Source organism: Mobula hypostoma, chromosome 2 (assembly GCF_963921235.1).
Source record: "Mobula hypostoma chromosome 2, sMobHyp1.1, whole genome shotgun sequence".
In the NCBI taxonomy this organism is placed as follows: domain Eukaryota; kingdom Metazoa; phylum Chordata; class Chondrichthyes; order Myliobatiformes; family Myliobatidae; genus Mobula; species Mobula hypostoma.
This window is the reverse complement of record NC_086098.1, coordinates 182,438,143-182,462,954: the sequence shown is the minus strand read 5'-3', so window position 1 is coordinate 182,462,954 and position 24,812 is coordinate 182,438,143. Positions and strand designations below refer to the sequence as shown.

Sequence of the window (24,812 nt, the reverse complement as noted above, 5' to 3'; positions counted from 1 at the left end):
GGCTCCACCTCCCGCAACGCTCCTCCCCCCACCCCCCCCGCGCGGCGAGTGGACGGCGCCGAGGCGGAAGGGGCGGGCGGGATGATTCGACGATCGTAGGGGGTACAAGTGGCTCGGTTTCAGTTTCGCTCTCGCGCGCACCGGGCTCGTGTTGCTGTGGCGGTTGGTTTTATCGTGGGGGGGCTCTCGCGCCGGTTCTTTCGCCCGCCCGTTTCCACGGCCCCACGCGCGCGCGCGCCATGAGCTCCAGCTACGACCGCGCCATCACCGTCTTCTCGCCGGACGGCCACCTCTTCCAGGTGGAGTACGCACAGGAGGCGGTGAAGAAAGGCTCGGCGGCGGTGAGTACTCGAGCGCAGAGGCTAAATGAGGCCTGTGCCCTAACCCTTCTCCCACCCCAGTTCCATCCTTCGGCGGGTTCCGGGACTTTTCTCTGCAACCATAGGCCGGACCCCGGAACAGAGTAGGGTGTGGGGAAATGTCTTTTAAATTTATGCGGCAGGCACAGATTTACAAAATCCAACAGGAAGGACTGAAAACTGCAGAGTCACTGGGACTTTGCATTGTCCTCAAACTCCTCTCAGAGTAAGCTTGGATTTATGAAAACCGAACCGATCGGCCCATTGCGATCCCATTCTTAATCCAAAGCCCTGCAATTTGATTGTCTGTTGCTGAGTTTATTTCCAAACGAGAGTGTTCCACAACACTGAGCGTTGGTGTTCGCATTTCCTGGTAGTGCCCGAGCTCCTCCAGTGCTCGCTGCCTGAACTACATCTGCTGTCATAACTCCTGACATTCGCAGTTGATCTGATTTCCGTTTCGTGAAACATTCTCAAAGTGTTGGAGAACTCAGCAGGCCAGGCAGCATTAATAGAAATGGGTACGGTGCGGACGTTTCGGGCCGAGACCCTTCAGGAAACGTCGACTGTACTCTTTTTCGTAGATGCTGCCTGACCTGCTGAGTTCCTTCAGCATTTTGTGTGTGTTGCTCGGATTTCCAGCGTCTGCAGATTTTCTCTTGTTCGTGAAACATTCTGTGCCGATGTGGCGTGAAATTAGGTCTTGTGTTCCGTTGTGAAAGCAGACGCGAATCCGTCTGTAGTTACTGTAATGTTATTCCGAGAGAGCAATAGTAACATTTGTCTCCTCGCAACATCTTTTGTACGTGAAATTGAAATTAGATTCGTTGTTCAGATATAGTAAATCCAGACTTTTCTTTTAATGTATTAAGTATTGTATAAAGTAGTTCTTTTCATACTAAAAAAAATTCTTGGCCCATTCAGCAGAAGCAGTGCAAGGCCAAAGGAAGAATAGACACATCCAATCACCACTTTGTTGATATAATCATTTATGTATGGGCACATTGCATTCCCACCATTAGTTTGTGCAATGGCCAGATAATTTTAGGACTACTGTAATACTTTAATCTTTTACATGGTAGGTTGGTGTGCGAGGAAAAGGAATTGTGGTCCTCGGAGTGGAAAAGAAATCTGTAGCCAAATTGCAAGATGAAAGAACTGTAAGGAAGATCTGTGTATTGGATGACAATGTTTGTATGGCCTTTGCAGGTTGGTTCTAGTGTTTTAAGAATAATCTTGAAATAGCTCTTCAGTATCTTAATTTTTTTAATCAAAAAATTGTCATTTCATCCACTGGTTGAAGAATCAAGTGTCGTAGTCACAAAGCTGGACCTGTAACAGCTCAGCAAACTTTTTGTTGTAATTATTATATTTGAAAATGGCACTTTTTGTCACCATATGTGATCAGTGTTTTACAGACAAGGAAATATAGAAACATAGAAAATAGGTGCAGGAGTAGGCCATTCGACCCTTCGAGCCTGCACCGCCATTTATTATGATCATGGCTGATCATCCAACTCAGAACCCAGCCTTCCCTCCATACCCCCTGACCCCTGTAGCCACAAGGGCCATATCTAACTTCCTTTTAAACATAGCTAATGAACTGGCCTCAACAGTTTGCTGTGGCAGAGAATTCCACAGATTCACCACTCTCTGTGTGAAGAAGTTTTTCCTAACCTCGGTCCTAAAAGGCTTCCCCTCTATCCTCAAACTGTGACCCCTCGTTCTAGACCTCCCCAACATCGGGAACAATCTTCCCGCATCTAGCCTGTCCAATCCCTTTAGGATCTTATACGTTTCAATCAGATCCCCCCTCAATCTTCTAAATTCCAACGAGTACAAGCCCAGTTCATCCAGTCTTTCTTCATATGAAAGACCTGCCATCCCAGGAATCAATCTGGTGAACCTTCTTTGTACTCCCTCTATGGCAAAGATGTCTTTCCTCAGATTAGGGGACCAAAACTGCACACAATACTCCAGGTGTGGTCTCACCAAGGCCTTGTACAACTGCAGTAGTACCTCCCTGCTCCTGTACTCGAATCCTCTCGCTATAAATGCCAGCATACCGTTCGCCTTTTTCACCGCCTGCTGTACCTGCATGCCCACTTTCAATGACTGGTGTATAATGACACCCAGGTCTCGTTGCACCTCCCCTTTTCCTAATCGGCCACCATTCAGATAATAATCTGTTTTCCTATATTACAATACTTGTACAATGTAGACAGCTGAAGGAAACAGATAAATTATACATAATACAGTAAATATTCTTTTAAATGTCATTGGCTATAGGATAAATATTCCATAAAATTGGATGAACTTGTGTACATGAATATACATTAGAAAAAGTTACTGAAGTTTTTGAAAGTCATGTGGCACTAATGGCAGAACACAGTAGCAATCCCTCTTGGCCATTGTGTCTATACTGACAATTAAGCACCCACTTGAACTAATGTAATTTTATTCTCCCATTATTTTGGTTAACTTACTCCAGAATCTTAATTCTCAAATGTTAGTGAAAGACTTTACATATTTAATTGAAAAATCTCACTCTAGGGTGGAGGAGAAATAATATCTTATACAACTTGTGAATACTGAGTAAGTGGAAGAACCAATTTTGAAAATAGTATTTGTGGTAATTTTGTATCCCAGTCTTTTGAAATTATTTTTTAAGAAAACTTCTTACAACAGACAGGATTTTTACTTAGTGGATTGTTATTCCTTGGATTTGATCTAGTTTAAAGAATCTTTTATCAAAACCAAAATTGCACCCACAGGACAGTGATTGTAGTCAGAGGGCTTGCTATACTTTATTATGGTCAAATAATATTTGAAGAGTGTCAAACATAAATGTTGTCTTTTGATTTCTTTTATAGGACTCACAGCTGACGCCCGAATAGTGATAAATAGAGCTCGTGTGGAGTGTCAAAGCCATAGACTCACGGTAGAAGATCCAGTCACAGTTGAATACATCACACGCTTTATTGCCAGTTTGAAACAGGTAAATGATTACATTAGCTTAAAGTTTTATTTTAAACAAAATTTGTGTAATTGCAGAGAGCTTGAATTTTACTGTCATAATACACAATGGAATTTCTGAAACCGTAAGTAATAATTTGTAACTTTACATCTCAATATTCTTATCCTTTATATTTTGATCCAATTCCTACAATTTAACTTAACTGCATACTCTGTACTATGTTAGTGTTAGTTTAAATACTGTTCTCTACAGAGTAACTTTCCTTTTTTAAATTAAAGGCTGCAAGCCTATGTATCGTGATGTGAATTGTGTGTGAACTTTGCCCATCTGTATATCTTATTGCTATTTTTCTACTGCTGCCAATTTTAGTATGCTTTTCATTTGCTGCTTTGTTCTAATAAATAATTTATTAAAGGATTACCTTGTTTGTGCAAAATTTATTTGAGTTAATATGCATTTCTAAATTGTTTACAGCGTTATACACAAAGTAATGGACGCAGACCATTTGGTATTTCTGCACTGATTGTGGGTTTTGACTTTGATGGAACAGCACGACTATATCAGACTGATCCATCAGGCACCTACCATGAATGGAAGGTAAATAGTTTGCAAAATACAGTCCCCTCTGGTTAATTTTTAGTTGAAGATGGCCTTTTTGAATTAGTAGCACACAACAAGTCTTACTTATGCTAAATATATTTTTTTACATATGCTAGGCAACAGACATTCTTGCTAGGGACCTTCTAGACACTTAGAAGGGAATTCATTACCATCTATCTGGGCTGGATTCAGAAGTGAGATGAAAAATTATAATGCTAAGCCATCCAGAACACCAAAAGGGACTACTGTTTAATACCTAATAGAAGAAAGTAAGTTGAAAAATTCTGCATGGAGGTTGGTGACCGGTGGTGTTCTGCAGGGATCTGTTCTGGGCCTTGTTGTGATTTTTACAGCACCTTTCTGTGATTTTTATAAATGACCTGGATGAAGAAGTAGAAGGGTGGATTAGTAAGTTTGCTGATGACACAAAGGTTGGGGGTGTTGTAGATATATATATTTTTTAAATTACCGGTAACTGCAATCATGAACAATAGCCAGATCAGAAATGCTGATCAAGTCAACTAGTTCCCAATGAGAACTCTGATAGGCCAATCAGATGGTTCACTGCTGCTCAGAGATAGAACATAAAAGATCATCTGTACAATTAAGGAACATTAAAAAATAGTAGAAATACTGGAGTCATGATGAAGTCTGCTGGAGAGAGATGTTTATACACATGCTGTCCTCCATAATTCAAAGAGATTGAAGGATAAGGTTGCAGGGTGACAAAAGGTGACAGAAGCACTTGGAACTAAAAACTAATCCATACCGGGAGAAAACAGCACCTGTTCTTTCCACACTGTTCTCCAGCAGTTTAAGTACTAAGTCCAGCCGGAACATAACTCACAAGTGCTCTTGATAGTCTGGAAGGTTGTCAGAGGTTACAGCAGGACATTGATAGGATGCAGAACTGGGCTGAGAAGTGGCAGATGGACTTCAACCCAGATAAATGTGGAGTGGTTCATTTTGGTAGGTCCATTTGAAGATGAAATATAATATAAATGGTAAGACTCTTGGCAGGGTGAAGGATCTGGGAGATCTTGGGGTCTGTGTCTATTGGACACTCAAAGCTGTTGCATAGGTTGACACAAGTGTTAAGAAGGTGCATGCTGTGTTGGCATTCATCAACCATGGGATTGAGTTCAAGAACCATGAGGTCATGTTACAGCTGTATAGGACCTTGGTCAGACCCTACTTGGAGTACTGGTCACCTTACTACAGGAAGGATGTGGATACTATAGAGTGTGTGCAGAGGAAATTTACAAGTATGTTGCCTGGATTGGAAAACATGCCTTATAAGACTAGGTTAAATGAACTCTGCCTTTTCTCCTTGGAGCAACGGAGGATGAGAAGTGACCTGATAGAGGTGTATGATGAGAGGTATTGATCATGTGGATAGCCAAAGCCTTTTTTCCCCAGGGCTGAAATAGCTAGCACAAGGGGGCATAGTTTTAAGGTGCTTGGAAATGGGTACCGAGGGGATGTCAGGGGTAAGTTTTTCCATACAGTGGTGGTGTGGGTGGTAGAAGTGGATACAATAGGGTCTTTTAAGAGCCTCTTAGATAGGTACATGGAACTTAAAAACAGAGAGCTATGTGCTAAGGAAATTCTAGGCAGTCTCTAGAGCAGGTTACGTAGTCGGCACAACATTGTGGGCTGAAAGGCCTGTCATGTGCTGTAAATTTCTATATTAAAAACGTAAATACATTCAACTTGAATGCACAATTTAGCTTCCGTTTTAAAACAAAGGTTTCACATTTCATGACTATGATTACTTTTTTTACATTTAGGCCAATGCCATAGGGAGAAGTGCAAAGACTGTCAGAGAATTCTTGGAGAAAAACTACACTGAAGAAGCTACTGCCACAGACAGTGGTACCATAAAGCTTGCAATAAAAGCTTTATTGGAGGTAAATGGTTTCAGTGAAAGTAATAACTGGATACAGAGAAAATGTTGTCAGTATTAGCCTGTAAAATACCAGTCAAATAAGTTGAGGAATCTTATGGCAGTTTCTATTTAATATCAAATCAATCCTTATGATTCTGAAAGCTTGTTAATCAAAGGTCAACTTTATTTGCCATATACATTTACATATTAGGAATTTGCTGGTGTATTGGTGTGACATGAAATATTATGTTTTTTTTAAATTTTAATACAAAAGGGGGAAATATCAACTATTAAACTTTTTTTTAAGGTTGTACAGTCTGGAGGAAAACACATTGAATTAGCGGTGATGAAGCATGAACAACTCTTAAGGGTAAGGAATGTTATAATCTTAATTGATTTTAATCTTGATTTTATTTATTCTTTGACTGTTTAATCTATCCATTCCTGTTCATATCCATATGATAACCCAAAATTTCCCATATTGCTTTACTTTAAAAGACTTAACAGTAAAATACCAAATGGCAAGTCACCTTACTTTATCCAATTAAAAATCCCTTATAACCACAGTAAATTTACATAATTGTTCAGTTTGCAGTTAGAGAAAAATGTTCATTCTCTCAAAAAACCTTAAAGATCAAATTTGTGGTATGAACTTACCTTTTACCATTTATTGCTATTATTACAGAACTTCAATTCTAAATCATTTCTGCTAGTTAGCACTAAAATTAACTGTAGACCAATCAGATGAGAGCACTCCTAGAAACAAAACGATTTTAAATTTAAAACAATGGAAGCTGAAAAATTACATTGAAAATACTCTCATTTAAACATTAATTTTAAATAAGGGATGGAATATGCTAAGCAGTTAATATTTAACTCAGTATTAGATTTTTGGTAGCACTGGTTCATAAATAGCTTAAGTTCCTGTTTCAGTGAGTATCTTAATACAAAGGCTGCTAATCACAGCAACTTTGGAAATTTTGCATTAAAATACCAACTTGCTCTCATGAGTTTTACTGTTGCTTATACAATACAGGACAAATTTATGGTGTTCATTTTTATTGGTTGTTTCCTTGTCTTCATTTTACATTGAACATTGTAAAAATCAGATCTTGTTTTATTTCCCTTTATATGTACCTTATTTGAATAATATCTATATCCAGTTCTTTGCATTATTCCACTACTTTCAATTTAAAGTGTTTCATTGTTTCACTTTCCCTGTGACACTTTGTGTAAGGATCATAATTGTCATTGTGATCTTTATTTGTGCTTACAACTCAGTATATGAATGTTGACCCAAAAATTACAACATAGCTTCCCTATCCTAGAGAACATCCATCCCATCTCTATGTACTTGTCCCCAGTAGACAACTGTTTTCTCTTAGCCATTTTAATAATTATGAGACAATATAATGTAAATAAATCTTCCATTTGTGGTACTTTTAAAGGTAATAATGTCCTGTTCTGATTCTGGTGGTTTATCAAACAATCGAGAAAGCAACTTTGAACAATACAGGATATCTGTCACTTTAAAATTAACTGAATTTACAGAATTTAAAATGGCAGAATTTTATTTCCTTCATATTTTACAAGTAGCTTGCCCTTAACTCCTTTGGGTTTATTCAAACCAAATTGTATTCTCATTAGTTCACAAGTCACATCCGTAGTGGCACTTTAACTAGTTTATTGCATATACAGCTTCACTAAGATATAAATGAATAAGTATTTGTTTTTATAGATCCTAAATCCTGAGGAAATTGAGAAGTACGTTTCAGAAATTGAGAAAGAACGGGAAGAAGCTGAAAAGAAAAAGGCGCCAAAAACCTAAAGCTTTTTTAAAAATATAAAACTCTCCTGTATTTACTAATTGCAATTATGGGAATAAACTGAAGAATTGTGCCTCAACTGAATATTTAAACTTGCTTTGCACATGATTTATCTAGGTTTTATGAATTTGCTGTGGTTGCAATACATTGATTTGCATCTAAAGCTTACTGCAGTTAAATGATTCCGAAGTCCGCAATCCCCACCTCAAATCAGGCAATGCTGTTGAATTTCTTGTCCAGTGTTCAAATCTCAGGGAGGTGTTAGAAAATATGCCAGTGGATGCAAGTAGTATTGTGGACTAGTCTGAAACACAATCAAGGGGGAAGTTTTATTTGCTTATCCTTTAACTACTTGCAAATTGAAAGTGTGATTAAGATGAATGATATACAACAGAAAGTGGATCTCTCCTCTATTCCACTGCTATACAAAACTTTACTTTGCTCTTGCTTCCTATCTCAAGGCCATTTTAGCAATACCAACAAGTAATTCACACTTCAGGTTAAACACAGTATCAGTTAAAATAAGATACAAGAATGTTCTTTATCTGTCATTTATTAAATCACTGGGAAATTTGCCCAATGTTAAAGTGTATTTCACACAATTTATTGCTACAAGAGTGCAATTACCATGGCTTTGTGACATTGTAATGTCTTCAAAATTTCAAACAAAAAAAATGTGCACAATAACAGGCTTGCATACTAAACAATTAACCAAAGGCAATGATCTTCCACCAAAGGCAGTGATCTCTTCCCAGATCAACAAGTGCCAAATATTTGTGAAAAAATATATTCAAACACCTACTGGTATCTGAACATATTCAAAATGTTAGTTTTGTACAGATCAGTGCTGCACATACTTTTCAAAAATCACTAGTCTGCAGAGTGCAGTGAACATTCAAATGAGTTTTATGTCTGGTATTCCATGCAATTTGTAACACTTGTAGCATGGAAATAAAGAGCTCAAGTACAAGTCCAGCACACTCATAAATCAGATGTTTGCCAGATAGAATAAACTATACTTATGCACATGCTGCATCCCAGGAAATTTAATAATCAAATCGATGCCCCTGGAGAAATTTCTTAGCTGTTGGCTTCCATTAGCATTACACCAACTTCATTGTACAAAAACACTGCAGTGTATCATGAAGGCTTCTTGTTGATAAAGTCCATTGAGAATATTTACACCATCTGAACTGACATTCATTTCCAAATGGATTTCAGTTACAGTATTTTATGGTGGTAAAACATGATTAGATTCCAGGAAACCGTCATTCTTAAGCAGCCTCAGATGCAAACTCAACTCCTTTATTAACAAATCTGCAATCTACCAGGAGAACTGGGCTAACTATGTAAACAGAAGCAATCAAGTTTAACACCAATTGACCTATAGCAGATCTCCAGGAATCAAAAAGGTACCAATATAAAATACTGTATCTGACAAGTGTAAGATACAATGAAGTCATTTTAATCCTTGTGAGGGTACATTGAAAAGCACTTCCAATCTCAAAGTTGAGATGCTCTTGAAAACAAGCCATTGTTTACAATTCCTCAAATTACATGACCATAGCAAAGTTTTGCACTGTAAAAGATTCAAAAACAAAAAATAGTGAAGTTACCAAATTCCAAGTGCATACAAATATGGTAACTTTATGCTAAATCTGTTTACCATTATTCATTATACCCTCATTCATACTCATTACAGACACTAGTCTTACACTTAGGTACCAGATGGATCTGATGTCAAACTGCATGGGTGAGAAATGTTTTAGGCATTTAAGATACTTCTTTCTAAGTTGCTTTTTCTTTGTGATGGAGGGCTGGTGTCAATCCTGACCATATGGATCAACAGTTACAACATATAATTGTGTTCAAAATAATATATTAAGCTTTCTTTGCGCAACTGCACAAACTAGCCAGTTTCACACAATTACTCCTTCACCTGTTAAACAGTTAACCCAAAATAAATACATTCATCTCCCGCAGAAAGGAGCTCTGATCATCAATACAAAATCTTATTGGCAGGATACCAGAAACAATATTTTACAAGTAGCTTGCCCGTAACTCCTTTGGGTTTATTCAAACAAAACTGTATTCTCATTAGTTCACAAGTCACATCCGTAGTGCCACTTTTTGTGCATTTACACATGCACAATTCAAAAAAAAACTTCACAGCAGTTTCTGAAAAACAAAACAGCAAATTAGTTTGATGCAGATACAACATTCTCATGTGTTCAGCTATGCTTCTAAGGTACAGAAAGACTACACTTGAAAAACGTGCTCTGCATTTGCATGTAGTTTATCAATTTCACAAGTAAAAAAACCAAGATACAATTTGATGATGCAACCATTGTTGCAACTTCAAGTGATCTCCATCATCAATATTTACACTGTCCTAAATGCAACCAAGTAAATCATCTTTACCCTCATTACAAAGTAATTTTTAGGTGAGCAGCCAACTACAAAAATAGGAATCAAAGTAAAATACAAAAAAACAAAGTATACACAAAAAAGTGACAAGACTGAAGTTGCAGACTTAAGATGCTTTGTAAATAAATGGCTGTTGCTCAATTCTGAGAATTACATTGTATAGCTTGAGTAATGGATACATTCTAGCAGAATCCTAGGCCTGACAGCATGTTCAATATATAGAACAACTAATCCTTTCTGGCAGTCTATAAATACAGATTGCTCTGTGAAGAATTAATCAACAAATTGACCATGAAAAAAGGTGTACAGAGGCTCAAGGCCACTGCACACAGATGTTCTTAATATTCGGTTCATGAGCATTTCAGAAGGCTAAAACTAAATTACTATTTAATAATAACTTTGGCACAGGCTAAGTTGCTTGCTGATCATTTAAAATGTATTTTTTTCATGTAGAGAAACTAAACACTGTTATACTCAAACATGAGAAAATCTACAGATGCTGGAAATCCACAGCAACACACACAAAATGACATTTTGGGCTGAGACCTGATTAAGGATATTGGCCTAAAGTGTTTACTCTTTTCCATAGATGTGGCCTGGCCTGCTGAGTTCCTCCAGCATTGTTTGTGTTACTGTTAAATACTCATATAATCTGGATTCCTAGTTATTTCATGACCATATCTAACATTTAATACATAAGCCACCTCATGTATCCAATTATATACAAATAAAACTAATCTATAAAATAGTAATAGACAATGCCTGCTTCAATGGATAGTACTGATATATAGTACTGTGCAAAAGTCTTAAGTACATTTTTTTTTAATTCTGCAAAGTCAAATGCTTTCAAAGATAATGAAATTAAGTTTCTAAATATTAAAAAAAATACTATAAAGAGCAGTAAACACTAAAAAACTAAAATCAATATTTGGTGTGACCACCCTTTTTCCTTTAAAACTGCATCAGTTCTTTTTAGGTATGTTGTTGTATAGTTTTATAAGAAAATTGGCTGGTAGGTTGTTCCAAGCACCTTGGAGAACTTACCACAGTCCTTCTGCAGATTTTTGCAAATCTCGCTTCTGTCTCTCTTGGTAATCCCAGGTAGTCTTGATGTTGAAATCAGGGCTCCATGGAGGCCATACAATCTACTGCAGAATTCCTTGTTCATTTCACTGAAGGTAGTTCTTTCTGACTTTGGCCGTGAGTTTGGGGTCACTTTCCTGCTGCAGAATGAAGTCAGGACTGATCAAATGCCTCTTTGATGGTAAGGTGGATTGTATGATGGACAAGAATGTAATTGTACTTGTCAACATTGAGGATTCCATTAATTCTGACCAGATCACCAGCTTCATTTGCAGAAATGCAGCCCCAAATCTGCAGGGAACCTCCACTATCCTTCACTGTTGGTTGCAGACACTCATCCATGTAATACTATCCAGTTCTTGTATGGCCAAACTGCCTCCCCTCAGAGCAAAAAGTTTTGAATTTTCACTTATTAGTCCAGAACACTTGCTGCCATTGTTCAGCACTACAATCCTTGTATTTTTGTGCGCCGGTGAGTCTCTTGGCTTTGTTTCCACTTACAAGAAATGGCTCCTTGACAGCAATTCTTCTGTGAAGACTACTTCTGACAAGACTTCTTCAGACGGTAAAAAAAATTCAAAGGGGTTGCGTTCCAGTGGCTTATATAGGTTTAAAGCTGATAGTGCTGGACTTCTTCCAACTTAGAAGGAATGTCAGTTTAATGTCTCGTCTGCTGCACTTGGTTTTCGTGGTCCTCAACCTTCCCTGTTTCTTTGTGCTTCTTCAGAAAAGCTTGGACAGTACATCTTGAAACTCCTACCTGCCACAAAATTTTTGCTAGGGAGAGACCTTGCAGATGCAGAATGACCACATTGTGCCTTGTTGCTATGCTTACTCTTGCCATGGTGCAAGAACGATGAATTGATGTCACATCTGCCACACCCTCACCTTTTAGTTTAGTTGTCCATCACCCTGTTTGATTAATTCTCTACTGTTTCTGTTTCAGTTAACCAGTTTATGTCATTTAACCCATGTCAGTGATCATTAGCACCTGTTTGTTATTTTTGTTTCATCACACACTGGGTTAGATACCTACAAAGTAATCAAGTTTTTAATTTGAAAAGCAGTCTATTACTTGATGTTAACACGAGGAATTCTGCAGATGCTGGAAATTCAAACAACACACATCAAAGTTGCTGGTGAACTCAGCAGGGCAGGCAGCATCCCTAGGAAGAGGTAGTGTTGACGTTTCATGCCGAGACCCTTCGTCAGAACTGAAGGAAGAGCTAGTAAGAGATTTGGAAGTGGGAGGGGGAGATCCAAAATGATAGGAGAAGACAGGAGGGGGAGGGATGCAGCCAAGAGCTGGGCAGGTGATTGGCAAAAGGGATATGAGGGGATCATGGGACAGGAGGCCCAGGGAGAAGGAAAAGGGGGAAGGGGGGGAAACCCCAAAGGATGGGCAAGGGGTATAGTCAGAGGGACAGAGGGAGAAAAAGGAGAAGTCAATGTTCATGCCATCAGGTTGGAGGCTACCCAGACGGAATATAAGGTGTTGTTCCTCCACCCTAATTGTGGCTTCATCTTGATTTGTCTATCCACGGCCTCCTCTACTGTAAAGATGAAGCCATGCTCAGGTTGGAGAAACAACACCTTATATTCCGTCTGGGTAGCCTCCAACCTGATGCCATGAACATTGACTTCTCTAACTTCCGCTACTGCCCCACCTCCCCCTCGTACCCCATCCGTTATTTATTTATATACACACACTCTTTCTTTTTCTCTCTCTCTCTCTCCTTTTTGTCCCTCTGACTATACCCCTTGCCCATCCTCTGGGTTCCCCCCCCTTCCCTTCTCCCTGGGCCTCCTGTCCCATGATCCCCTCATATCCCTTTTGCCAATCACCTGTCCAGCTCTTGGCTGCATCCCTCCCCCTCCTGTCTTCTCCTATCATTTTGGATCTCCTCCTCCCACTTTCAAATCTGTTACTAGCTCTTCCTTCAGTTAGTCCTGACGAAGGGTCTCGGCCCGAAATGTCGACTATACCTCTTCCTAGAGATGCTGCCTGGCCTGCTGCATTCACCAGCAACTTTGATGTGTGTTGCTATTACTTAAAGTTACTTTCTTTAACGAAATACAAAAAAATCTCTGTAGCATTTAAGTTTACGGAAAATTAATGTTTGGAAATCTAAATTTTGCTCTGTTTACCTGACACTAATGCAGAAGACAAAAGTAAATATCTAAAGAAAAATGTATTTAAAAATTTATGGTGCCTAAGACTTTGCACAGTACAGTAGCATAAAATTTCTATATCAGGCACTCAATCAGAAAAGGTGCACAAGAATGTTTTACATTCATTTTAGTTGCATTAAAGCTTTCTTGCAGTTCTTGATAGTTCACTTATATCTTGCTGTTTCATATTCTACAAAAACTTACTACAACTTTAATGCAATAGTCATTGTTCATGTGTTCCTAAACTCAGTTTGCTAAGGACTCCTACAGGTAGGCAGATATCTCATCCTTGCATTCTAGACTTGAATTTGGGTCCTATAGAAAACACCATATTTACAAGCTAAAACATGCAATCTTCATGTTTTCCCATTCAGAAACCATTTTTCTAATCATCTCAAAGTGGAACGAATGCAATCATTAGTATCGATGCAAATCTTAGCTGGATTCTAAGGGCCACAATGAAGACAACACATCCAGCACCTATAAACCTCAATTAATCCATAAGACAAGCCTCATTAAGCTACTTGCAAAACAGAAGTAAAGCCAACATTGATAATCTGCGCAGGTGGAAATGATTTCCCACTACAGTAAGGCAAAGTAGTAAAACCATAAAGTTTCTACATCATGGAGATAAATTCTAACATGGACAGCACCAACTGATAACATGTAGTACAACTATGTGCTTTGCAATGGCAATGTTAATCCCCTTTCATTCCCATTCTTACTAGGTACTTTTTATTCAAAATATTTAACAATGAAAATAACAAAAATGCTGAATAACTGAAAAAGCTACTGGAAGCAGTAGGTCTCCTCTACATCAACTGGACCTGATGCAGGCTGGGGGCTGCTTTGTAGGGCACCTCCCCTCGGTTTCAAAAGGAAGGTTCTCTTGGTGACTACCCATTTCAATTTGACTTCCCATTCTGACACGTCTCCTCTACTGCCACGATGAGAACACACTCAGGTTAAAGGAGCAACCCTTCAATCTGTCTGGGTAACCTCCAACCTGATGGCACAAATATCGATTTCTCTAACTTCTACTAATTAGTCCCCCACTTCTCTTTATCCATTCCCCGTTTCGGTTATACTTGCCCCTTCTCATCTGCCCATCACCCCTCTGTTCCCCCCCTTCCCTTTCTTCTATTGTCCACTGAACTCTATTAGATTCCTTCTTCAGCCCTTTATCTCTTGCATCTATTCCTTCCCATCTTCTTACCTCACACCTTTTCCCCTCACCCAGCAGCACCTAGTCTGTACTCCTCCCCTTTCCCTCAACACCTTGTTCTAGCTTCTGACTCTCTTCCTTTCCAGTCTTAATGAAATGCCTTAGCCCAAGGTGTCAAGTATTTATTCCCCTCCAAAGACGCTACCTGACTTGCCAAGTTTCTCTAGCATTTTCTGTCTGTTGCTCAAGATTTCCAGGATCTTTTCTGTTGGCAACAGTCAAGGGGCCAGGCAGCAGCTGTAAAAAAAAGTTCCATTTTCTCTCACCTTCTCTACAACAGATTTATTTTCTTTAACCTAATGCTGACAAAGGATCTTTGTCCTGAAACATCAACTCATGTCTTGCTTTCCACAAATTGTCCCTGACCAATTGAGTGTTTCCAACATTTTTCTTTATTTTACGTATTAAAAATAAAATTTTGACTGCACTTCGAAACAGCTGAAACATTCAGGACCATGAATGGATAACCCCAGGTCTTACTAATTTCTGTTTCACTCCCAGACCAAGATTCTTTCCCAAACAGAAAAACATCAAAACTGGCGTTGCTGCTTTACCTTAACTAAACTCTGCTGCCACCACTATTTCTTGGCATTGAAGAAGTTCTTCTCCCACCTCCACGACCTCTTCCACCACGGAAGCCTCCACGGAAACCACGTCCATGAACAAATTTAGCAGAGATCCCAAATGTTTCTGTATTAAGCTTTCTTTCTTCTGCCCACGTACGTCTATTGGAAGTTGAAGAGATGAAAGGAAAGCAGACAATATAGTAGGGAATGCTTCAGTTGAAAAAAATAATTAAGCAACAAATTAGAATGTTTGAACAAAGAAAACAATAAAATTGAATTCTGGGCAAAGTTTACAACATTGTAGTGTCCCAGCCAGTCCGCTTCTACCTTCTTCCCAAGATCCAAAAGTGAAATTGCCCAGACAGTCCCAATTATTATAAACTTATTTCAGACAGAACATACTAACAGGCTCTTCCAGTCCATCAAGCCCATGCCACCCATTTACTCCAATGTGATCAATTAACCATGTGTCTTTAGGGGGTGGGAGGAAAATCAAGCACTGAGGAAACCCATACAGTCAAGCGTAGAACATAGAAATTTCTTTCAGTAGAGATGAACCCAAGTCACTGGTATTGTAATAGCGTTATGCTAATCACTACACTGCCATAAACTTATTTCTTCATACCCGACTCCATCCTCTATCCCGTGGTTCAGTCCCTTTCCAATACAACTTCACCTTAGCAGTGCAATGTTTCTATCCCTTCAACCCATTATCAATAGGGTCTGAGGGGCTTCCAATTTTCCCTCCCCATGAACTGAGCCCTACCAAGTTCCTCTCCGTTAACAAACCTGCCAGGCTGAACACATCCTAACATTAAGCAACCTCTTTCAACACTACTCACTTTCCCCAGGTCAAGGGGAAACTATGAGCACTGCACGAGTCCAAGCTGCTCATCTTTTGTGGGATGAATGGAATGGTCTTTATTTCAGTTCTACTCTGCCTTGCAAAAATTGCTGACTTAAATGGTGCTCTGAACTCCAACTCTGTTGAGCATTTCTAGTATTTTCTGTTTTTATTCAATATTTCCATTCTGCAACATCTGACTGTTCTTGCTTCATCTGCCAAAATCTTATTCCAAAGCACTACAAATTATCCCTCATTTTAACCTCAACTGCAATCCAAATCTCTAGTAATATTGCATGATATCCCATCAAGCCAAGATCTCCATACTCACTAATCTACATCATTAATCTCAGACTAAGCACTCAAATTTTAAAATCCCTCACCCCATTCAGTTCTGTCTTCCCTTCATCACCCGATTCCCCTTAATATCTTAACACAAGTTTTAAGGTGAGAAAGAGCAAGTTCAAAGGAGATGCATAGGAAAACTGGAATACACTGCTGGAGTGGTGGTGATGATGATGATTAATATGATAGAGGTGTTCAAGGGGTTCTGACATAGCCATACGAATGAGCAATAAATGGAAGGATATGGACATTGTACAGGTATAAAGAATTAGTTTAGTTGCATAATTGATTACTCATTTCACTAGCTTCGCACAACACTGTGGGTCAAAGGGTCTGTTTCTGTGCTGTATTATTCTACAAATGAAAATTTAGAACTTGTTCAAGGTTTTGCACCTCCACAAGGAAAACATGAACATTCAAATTTGAAACAAGCTGTAAATGTTCCAAAAGTGGGAAACAGCATATTTGAAAAGGCAAGCTTGAATTGGAATCTGAATAGGTGCAAAGAACTTTCCTCATTCCCATCTAATGTATCATTGTAAACTGCACAAGATTTACCTTGTCTTTGGCTCAGTAGAAATATTATCAAAGAATGATTTTGTTTTATCATAGTAACAGTTGGGTCCAAGTGATGGCTCTTCTTTTTTTCCTTCCGTACTTAGTGTTTCTACAATTGAATCTCCTTTCTCTTCTTGCTGGCCATTATCTCCTTTATGTACAATATCATCTAAAAAGTTATAAAGGTATTTCATTTCATGTTGTTAAAATTGCAATTACATGCATACAATTATCCTATGGTAGGTACACTTCAAACTGCATGCTATCCTACTGTATATCTATGCAGGGAGCAGTACCCAAGTTTACTTGAATGTTTTCTCTCTCGTCACTGATTTATTGCAGTCCGAATCACAAGCCCAATACTTGTGACAGTCAACTGCTCAAAATCAGAAATCAAAATATCGACCCAAATTAATCAAAAACTTTATGCCTCAACTTCTGCTTAATTCAAGGTGCAAGTCACACATTTTTATACTGAGAGATAGAACTTTGGCCAGTCAAAGTGTGCACTGAAGTAGAAAACATCCACTGTGGATTGATTGCAGAAATCATGAAAATTTAAATACTTGACATGTATATTTCACACATATTGCAATGGATCAAGGTTAAGCACTTCTTCCTTATGGATGAGACAAAACCCATGTGACGCTAGTGAATATTTCAAAAATCAAATTGTCTGTGTAGTAATTTCAGATCAATTCACTTTTTATATGTAGCAATGAAGTACCTTTAATTTTCAGTTTGTTTTGGAACTCCTTTTCAAACTCTTCCTTATTAAACTGAGCATTTGCACTTTCAAAATCAAAGTCCCCTTCAAACTTCATTGTTGCTTCTTTATTACTTCCAGAAAAGTTTTGTCCTCTTCCTCGGTTTCTGACTCTTCTATTGCCTGTAATGAAATATTATAAGAATGTCTAAAATAACAGTTAAAGGAAACAGCTTAAACAATAAAGCACAACCATCTAATTAGTATATTCACATTCCAAGTTTGTTGTGACCAAGTTCTTCACAGGCAGTAACACTAACAGAGTACCAGACATAATGGCAGCAACAGTAAGAATTCAAAGGTCATCAAGTACGACTTCCTCAGCAAATTCCTTCAGAAGCTTTGATGGGTTTTTGAAATTAGGGAAGAAATATCCTTATTAAAGAATAAATCATTGGATATGCTTTTGTATTAACAATTTATTTTGTCTAGAGAATCAAATATCTAAAATCTAATGTCATAACTTGCTAACCCCATAGCTCTTCAGTATTTTGCACTAGATACTAAATACTGTTTCAAATCTACTTAAAGTCTCTAATCTGTACAAGCAACAGAGAACTCAGTAAAATCTGAATTAATATTTTCTAAACAAAATATTTTGCTTTAAATTTATTTCACTTTCAGCAGCAGCTGCTTCTTGTTTGCTTCTGAATTTTGCAGTGTAATAAATTTCAAAGTTTTATTCAGTAAAATGTTTCTGGACAAAAGTCAGGAAGTTTATTATCAAAACACATATGTCATCATATACTACCCCCGAGATTTATTTACTTGAAAGTATTCAAGCCAGATAGCTGAGTGCTAGCCACCCATACAAGATAATCAATTTGGCTCATCAGTAGTCTTTTAATGGATTTATACATAGAGAACCAGAAACAAACTAACTAAATAAATAAATACACACATATACACACACACATACATATATACACGTACACACAAAAAAAATCAAAGTTGCATTCATTCAATAACTAAATATTAAGATAAGCCCATGAAAACCGTGGTTGAGGTTTGGCTCATGTTAGCTTGGATCTTAAAACTAAGCAGCTTCTTTGGAAATGCACATACAATTTCCATAAAATCGTTGTATTTATTTATTTGGTTAATATTCTTTCTGGTTGCACAATTTTAGAGCACTACATTATAAAACAGTCACACGAAAAGCCTAACAGCAGAGTAACAAAATATTCACCTGTCCGTCTCCTTTGAGGTTGAGGCTTTTTATTCTCATCATTCACTTGAGCTTGATTTTGTATTAAAGGCAGTGAAACAACTGTGAAAAAGGAAACAATTCACCACCCATTACTATTCTTCAACTTAGAACAGTTTAATGTACAGCACATATTTCTGCCTGTTCTCAAGCTTTGACAGATGGCTGATTAACCAAGATAAAAAAAAATCAAATCAATAAACTGCAAAACTACATTCTACACAATACAATAAGGTATGCAGGTTTTTCATGAAGAATTTGATGTGACCACCGCTGCAAATCTGAAAATCTACCTTTCTTTTGCTCCAGACCAACAGGTTGCTGATTGATACTGGTAGCAATTTTATCCTGTTGCAGGTTCTTCTGGTTAAGGCCCTCTGTCGGACTTGTCTGCACACCTTGTTCCACCATAGGACTTTGTCTTGATGGTAAAAATGGAAAACCAGTAGCTGCTAAATAGAGAAATTTATTTCAGCAACTACAAAGAGGAATTGAACACAATCCATAACATGTTTACATGCAATAGAAGAGATTCTATTGATAAACAAAGAAATAAAAGAGCTACTAGTCAGCAGTAATGTAGTAGTGGCAAAATGATCATTGGTTAGTTAACTTATTTCAAAAAGCGCACAAATGGATGAACAAATACTCAATTATTGGCCTTGTACCAGAATAACCAGAAATACTTACTACTTTTTTGAAAAGCACAATTAAGATGCACTCTTTTTACAAACAATATTTCAACATCCAACAGGAACAGAGAACTAAGCAGGTAACATTTTATGTGCACCATCCATAAACTGACAATGCAAGTCCTCCACACACCTATTATATTTAGCTCTACAACTGGTTTAGTGTACTCCATTTGTTAGAAATGAGATTTTTTTGGGGATGTTCATTTAAAATATTGACAAAGGGATTCAAATACAAACCTGGCAAAACCCAAGGTTTGTAGTTCATCAAAGCTGCCATATATTATATTTTTCAGTCTTTCCATAGGCAGGGCTTCCCTACGTAACCATTTTACATTGTGCAATGTTATATTCTGATGGAGGCCATTCACTGAATGTGCCCTGGTCCTGATGTATGATGAGCAACTGTGCAACTTCAGCCAATTTCAAGATATTTACTCTTGTGTGATACCTGTCCCAAACCCCTATAGGGATATATTTATTGCTGCCTATTTGGCAGAACTTCCAGAATCCAAAGTCTTTTGCCATTTCAATATTTAACCCATCATCATAAATGGCTGCTAATCTCAAATTATTTCCCTTAGTTCATCTAAATAAGTACATAGTCACCCTCTCAGCTCTCCCACTACAAGAGATATGTCACACTGCTTGCTCAGCATCCTGTATTGGGTGAGAGAAATTTTCCAAGTATCAAGACTGAAGCCATCATTTAGATTGCAATATAGACTGATGCCAACCATCAATTTCACTCGTCTCAGCTGAGAACAGACAGATAAGGGAATAGCCTAGCAACACAAAAGTTTTAAACAAACACACACACACACACACACACAGTGCACACCTCAGTCATTAAAAGTTAATGCAGGCTCAAGATACAAGGGTCTAACTCAGTGAGCGAGAAAAAAAATTTACTGAAGGAGGTGCAATGGACAGCCCTGGGACAAAAAAAAACCAATAGGGGGGGAAAAAAAGTAACATTTGCAGCAATATTTAAACAGGCTGCAATTACAAAATGCTGTTGAATATGTAGCCGAACTGGCACCTACAGTCTTAGCCAAGGGTATCCAAATCTGAAGAATATGTGACTGCTATACAATTTTGACACTAAACTCAAGGATAACAAAGCTCGCATTCACAGCATTACCCATATGGGAACAGAATCCTGTCTGTTGAGAGACAGAGTTCTTTTGGGGACCAAGTTAAAAACTGTAACAGTTCTTTAACTAGTCTCCAATATTAGTTGTGTATAGCCAGATCACAACCTACAATTATAATTACAACAATATGCAAGATTAAGCCCTTTCAAACAATTTTAAATAGATTCAACAGGCCAGATAACTGTGAAAGAATAAAGGATTACATTGAACTTACATCAAAGCACTTAAAATGGAGCATCAACCAACCAGCTGGAGGAACTCAGCAAGCAGAGCAGCATTTGTGGGGGGTGGGGAAGAAATTATTGACATTTCAGACCTGATGCAAGGTTTGGACCCAAAATATCAGAAATTCCTTTTTCTACCACAGATGCTGCTCGACTCGCTAGGTTTTTCCAGCAGCTTGTTTGCTGCTCCAGATTCAAGCATTTGCAGAGTCATGCACTTCCACTCTGAAAATGGCTTCACCCTGATAGACTAAATTTTAAAATTCGTGTAAGGTGATAGAGCAGAGTAACCAATCTGGTTGGAAGATATTTATATAGATTTTTGCTAGACTGATCAATGTCCAATTTCAAACAAACTTGGAATCATTTAGTTCTACCTCCTTTGTACCAAAATGTTTAGTAGTGAATAATTAATACAGAATGGCTCAAAAAGTCTCTAACTAGATTAGCTACCAAGATTTAGTTTAATCAATTAGGTCAGCAGCAAACTTCCCAACTACATTTTACATCACCCAACTTAACAACACGCAAGATGATTTTCAAAAAGCCTGATGATCCTTCAAATGCCAACAGCTTAGTTTGTGGATATGAAAGATTACTAGAATTAGACTGCTTAAACAATTGACTAATTCAAAAAAAATGCAAACTTATTAAAGAACCTGAATGTTTGACACTACTTAAATCAGAAGCAGTAAACCTAAAAAATGTAAATGGCTCATATCCCAAACTCAACTACAAGAACATCTTTGTCCAAGTACATGAAGTATAAAACAGATTTTCATTTTGTAATAAGTACCAACAGAACTTCAGTTGCCATCAGCTTGAAATTAACCATGATGTACAGCAGTTACATCAGACAATAATGTCACAGATAAAGGGTCTACAGACCCAAGCACAAGACAACCATGTGCATCTTTGGATAGGGTAGCAACAAATCAATAGAAAGCAATTTTTTTACATGATCCTGAACAATGAACCCACTATTAGCAACATCTTGTTATTCAGAAATCTACTGTATTTGTTTTCATAAAAAACATTAATCATTTCAGAAGGCTGACTTCAAGAACCTGATTATTTTGTTCAGCAGGAAAGGCTATGAAGTAACATCTGCTACTGTACACAAGAGAAAACACCAATCTAGAGTAGTGGCCAACTTTGCAATAGGTTAAATTTTGGCATTTGAACAGATATTTGCTTGGACCCACTGAAAGGACAGCTCAATTATTCCACACTGCTCCAGCAACATCAGTACCAAAAACCTTCAGAGCATACATTGTTAACTTTTAGATTACAGCTCTTCACCTACATATGAAACTGGAATTTGTATTTAATTGTGTTAAAGCATTAAGATGATAAATATTTCAAAGTCAACTATTCCACAATGGTGTTCCCTCCATCGTGTCCAGCACTCACCCCCACCACTCTACCCAAATAAATGCAAACAGACTGATGGAGCTCTTTTCTTTAAAATACCTGCTACAATCAGTACAGGAAAATTACATGGAGCTTTCAACATAGAAACAGGTCAAAGCTCTAGAACATCAGCAAAGAAACAATCTATTCAAGTCAGCTGTTAGCTACTTATGCACTAAATCATATTTCTGCCCAGTACAATGGAACTAACAAAGAACCAACTGCATCTCAGAATAAAAGTAGCTGCACAAGAACCAAATCAACATGGTGATTGCACATGCCCAACTCAATACTGGTGATGGAATTTCCATTATTTAAAATTGGAAGGGAAATCTCAATAGAAAAATACAGCTTTAAGTGCAATAAAACTTTAAAAATATATGGAATGGCTTAAGTATTACAAGAGGATCACATTACTCCAAATTGGAGGGCCACGTGTTCCCCTTATCATACTCCGTCTGCAAGCCAAAAGATTAGTATAGGTAATAAGGATGAAGAAACTGAAAAAAAACACAAAGCATTGCAATACATCCGTCATGAAATCCCTGAACACCAGTGATGAGACAAGCAAATCGCAAGTTCACTACTTGCATACCATTAGGTTTTTAAAACAAGAATTTAATATTAACTATTTGAAAGAATATATTTATAAAAAGTTTGATATCATTTAGAGGTGAAAAGTCAATTAAAACCAAACTGGCTAAACTTGATACAGTCAAATTAGGAATAAATGGAATCCACCTGGACTACTGTTTTGGAATTCTATACATACGATGAGCTTGTCTCTTATCATATTTATGAATTAGATAAAAATACTTCAGTAAACAAAAATCCAAATAAGTACCACATGCTGGATGAAGGCACATTTCAGAATGGCAAGACAGAATACCATCTACCTAGTATAATAACAAACAACCTTAAGCAGACTACAGACAGACGTTACCCTGAGAAATCAGTTGGCTTTTCTGCAAAGGTGCTGGATCAGGAGGTATTTCAAGCTCTGTAAAGGCTGGTTGAGGTGAGGGAGGACTATCAGTACTGGACTGAGAAACAGTTGTGATTTGAGTGGGTGTTGAACATCCTGTTAAGAGTGCAGGAAAGAGAAAAAAAGGGAACCAGAGGATCAATGCTGCCAACTTTGACAAAAATTATCTTCAAATTCTAAAGATACTTTACAATAACTCCGTTAGACATTAATCGTCAAAAGTAATCTTAAAATCCACAACAACAAATTACATACGATGTGGCGCAAAATCAGAGTAAAATTAGAGGAGAAAGGCAGCCAAAGGTGAAAAACCCAGCAGTAAGCTAAAATGAATTTACCACCAGAACCTTCATCTCCAGCAACAGATAATTCAAAAAGATGGATGGATGAGTGGAATGGGGGTAGTGCTAATGTCACAAAGTAGTCAAAATTCCATTCAGTGTTTTTTTTCCAAAGATCCAAATACTCTGGCATAGGATGAAGAATATTGCAGTACTCAGTTTTATTGTAAAAATCAAACTTCCAAACATTTTGACTACAAGGAATCAATCTTATACACAAATCAAGCTTGTTAAAATCAAATTTAGTTTTAAAACAAGAAATGATTTCACATCATGGGTTTCTTAACTCAAAACTACTCTGGAAACCAAGTCTACAGATGCAGTCAAATTTGGATTCCCATCTGTAGCAGTAGCACCTTAGTGTGTTACTAGGAAGCTTTAGAAACAAACCAGACCTCTATACAGACTTGGAATAATTGAAGGGGCTCAACCATTTCAGCTTTAAAGACACTTATTTTGTCAAAACTGTTAAGAATATTACTAGGTGTTTTGCAATCACAACAGTCAACGCAATAGTTGAATAAGCAATGACGTGAACAACATTCTAAGAGGTGATTACACAAACACACACAAATATTTACATGCCAAATCACAGCCATAATTCAGATCTTTGCCTTAACCTTTGTCTAGTGGAAGTTGAAGAAAATCTGGTAAATTATTGCAACTAAATTCAGCACATTCATTGACTTTTTTAAAAAAGACATTATGAATCACTAGGGACAAGTGACTGCAACTTGGATCTGGCAAACTGTGAGGCAATGTACTAATCACTATTTTATTTACTTCACATTGGATTCAACTAAAGCTACAGTTGGAAGTTACATAGCAAGTCTTAGTAAAGCATTTTTGAATGTGTACCAACTAAGAGCATCAAAGAGAAAAAAAAAATCTTTCAGTTATCCATCTGTAAAATAGCAGGGACTTGGAATTGACATTCTGGGACTCATACAGTAATATTACTTAAAATACAATTATTACATGCAAATTATGCAGCAGACAGTACACTGACCTAAGCCCACAGTGGCACCATACTGTTGTCCAACCAGGGATCCTCCAGCAAATTGGCTATATGGAGTCATACTTCGGAAAGGACTGTATGACGTAGGAGGTTGATATGAAGCATTTGATGAAGTGCTCAATGAAGACTAGAAGATAAA

General features: G+C 37.7%; 2 protein-coding genes across 6 annotated transcripts in view; one reads left to right on the top strand and one right to left on the bottom strand.

The window, feature by feature from the left end:
• Positions 1-101: 101 nt before the first annotated feature.
• On the top strand, positions 102-7,729 carry LOC134342730 (proteasome subunit alpha type-7). Its single transcript, XM_063041213.1, has 7 exons — positions 102-341; positions 1,442-1,568; positions 3,233-3,357; positions 3,811-3,933; positions 5,727-5,846; positions 6,132-6,194; positions 7,563-7,729. Exons 1-7 carry the CDS (start codon positions 240-242, stop codon positions 7,650-7,652), a joined length of 750 nt encoding a protein of 249 aa, XP_062897283.1. The 5' UTR covers positions 102-239; the 3' UTR covers positions 7,653-7,729.
• A 140-nt stretch (positions 7,730-7,869) lies between these two features.
• Positions 7,870-24,812, bottom strand: part of lsm14b (LSM family member 14B) — a 51,520-nt gene continuing 34,577 nt past the window's right edge. For 2 of the 5 annotated variants that reach the window (XM_063041210.1, XM_063041207.1), the window contains exons 3-10: positions 24,665-24,800; positions 23,273-23,410; positions 19,137-19,295; positions 18,826-18,906; positions 17,598-17,759; positions 16,871-17,039; positions 15,112-15,282; positions 7,870-9,828 (exon numbers count right to left, since the gene is read on the bottom strand). In XM_063041210.1, coding sequence (XP_062897280.1) covers positions 15,117-15,282; positions 16,871-17,039; positions 17,598-17,759; positions 18,826-18,906; positions 19,137-19,295; positions 23,273-23,410; positions 24,665-24,800 — 1,011 coding nt within the window. In that variant the 3' untranslated portion in view covers positions 7,870-9,828; positions 15,112-15,116. The remainder of the gene's footprint in view (positions 9,829-15,111; positions 15,283-16,870; positions 17,040-17,597; positions 17,760-18,825; positions 18,907-19,136; positions 19,296-23,272; positions 23,411-24,664; positions 24,801-24,812) is intronic. The other 3 variants (XM_063041209.1, XM_063041211.1, XM_063041212.1) reach the window with 3 other exon arrangements.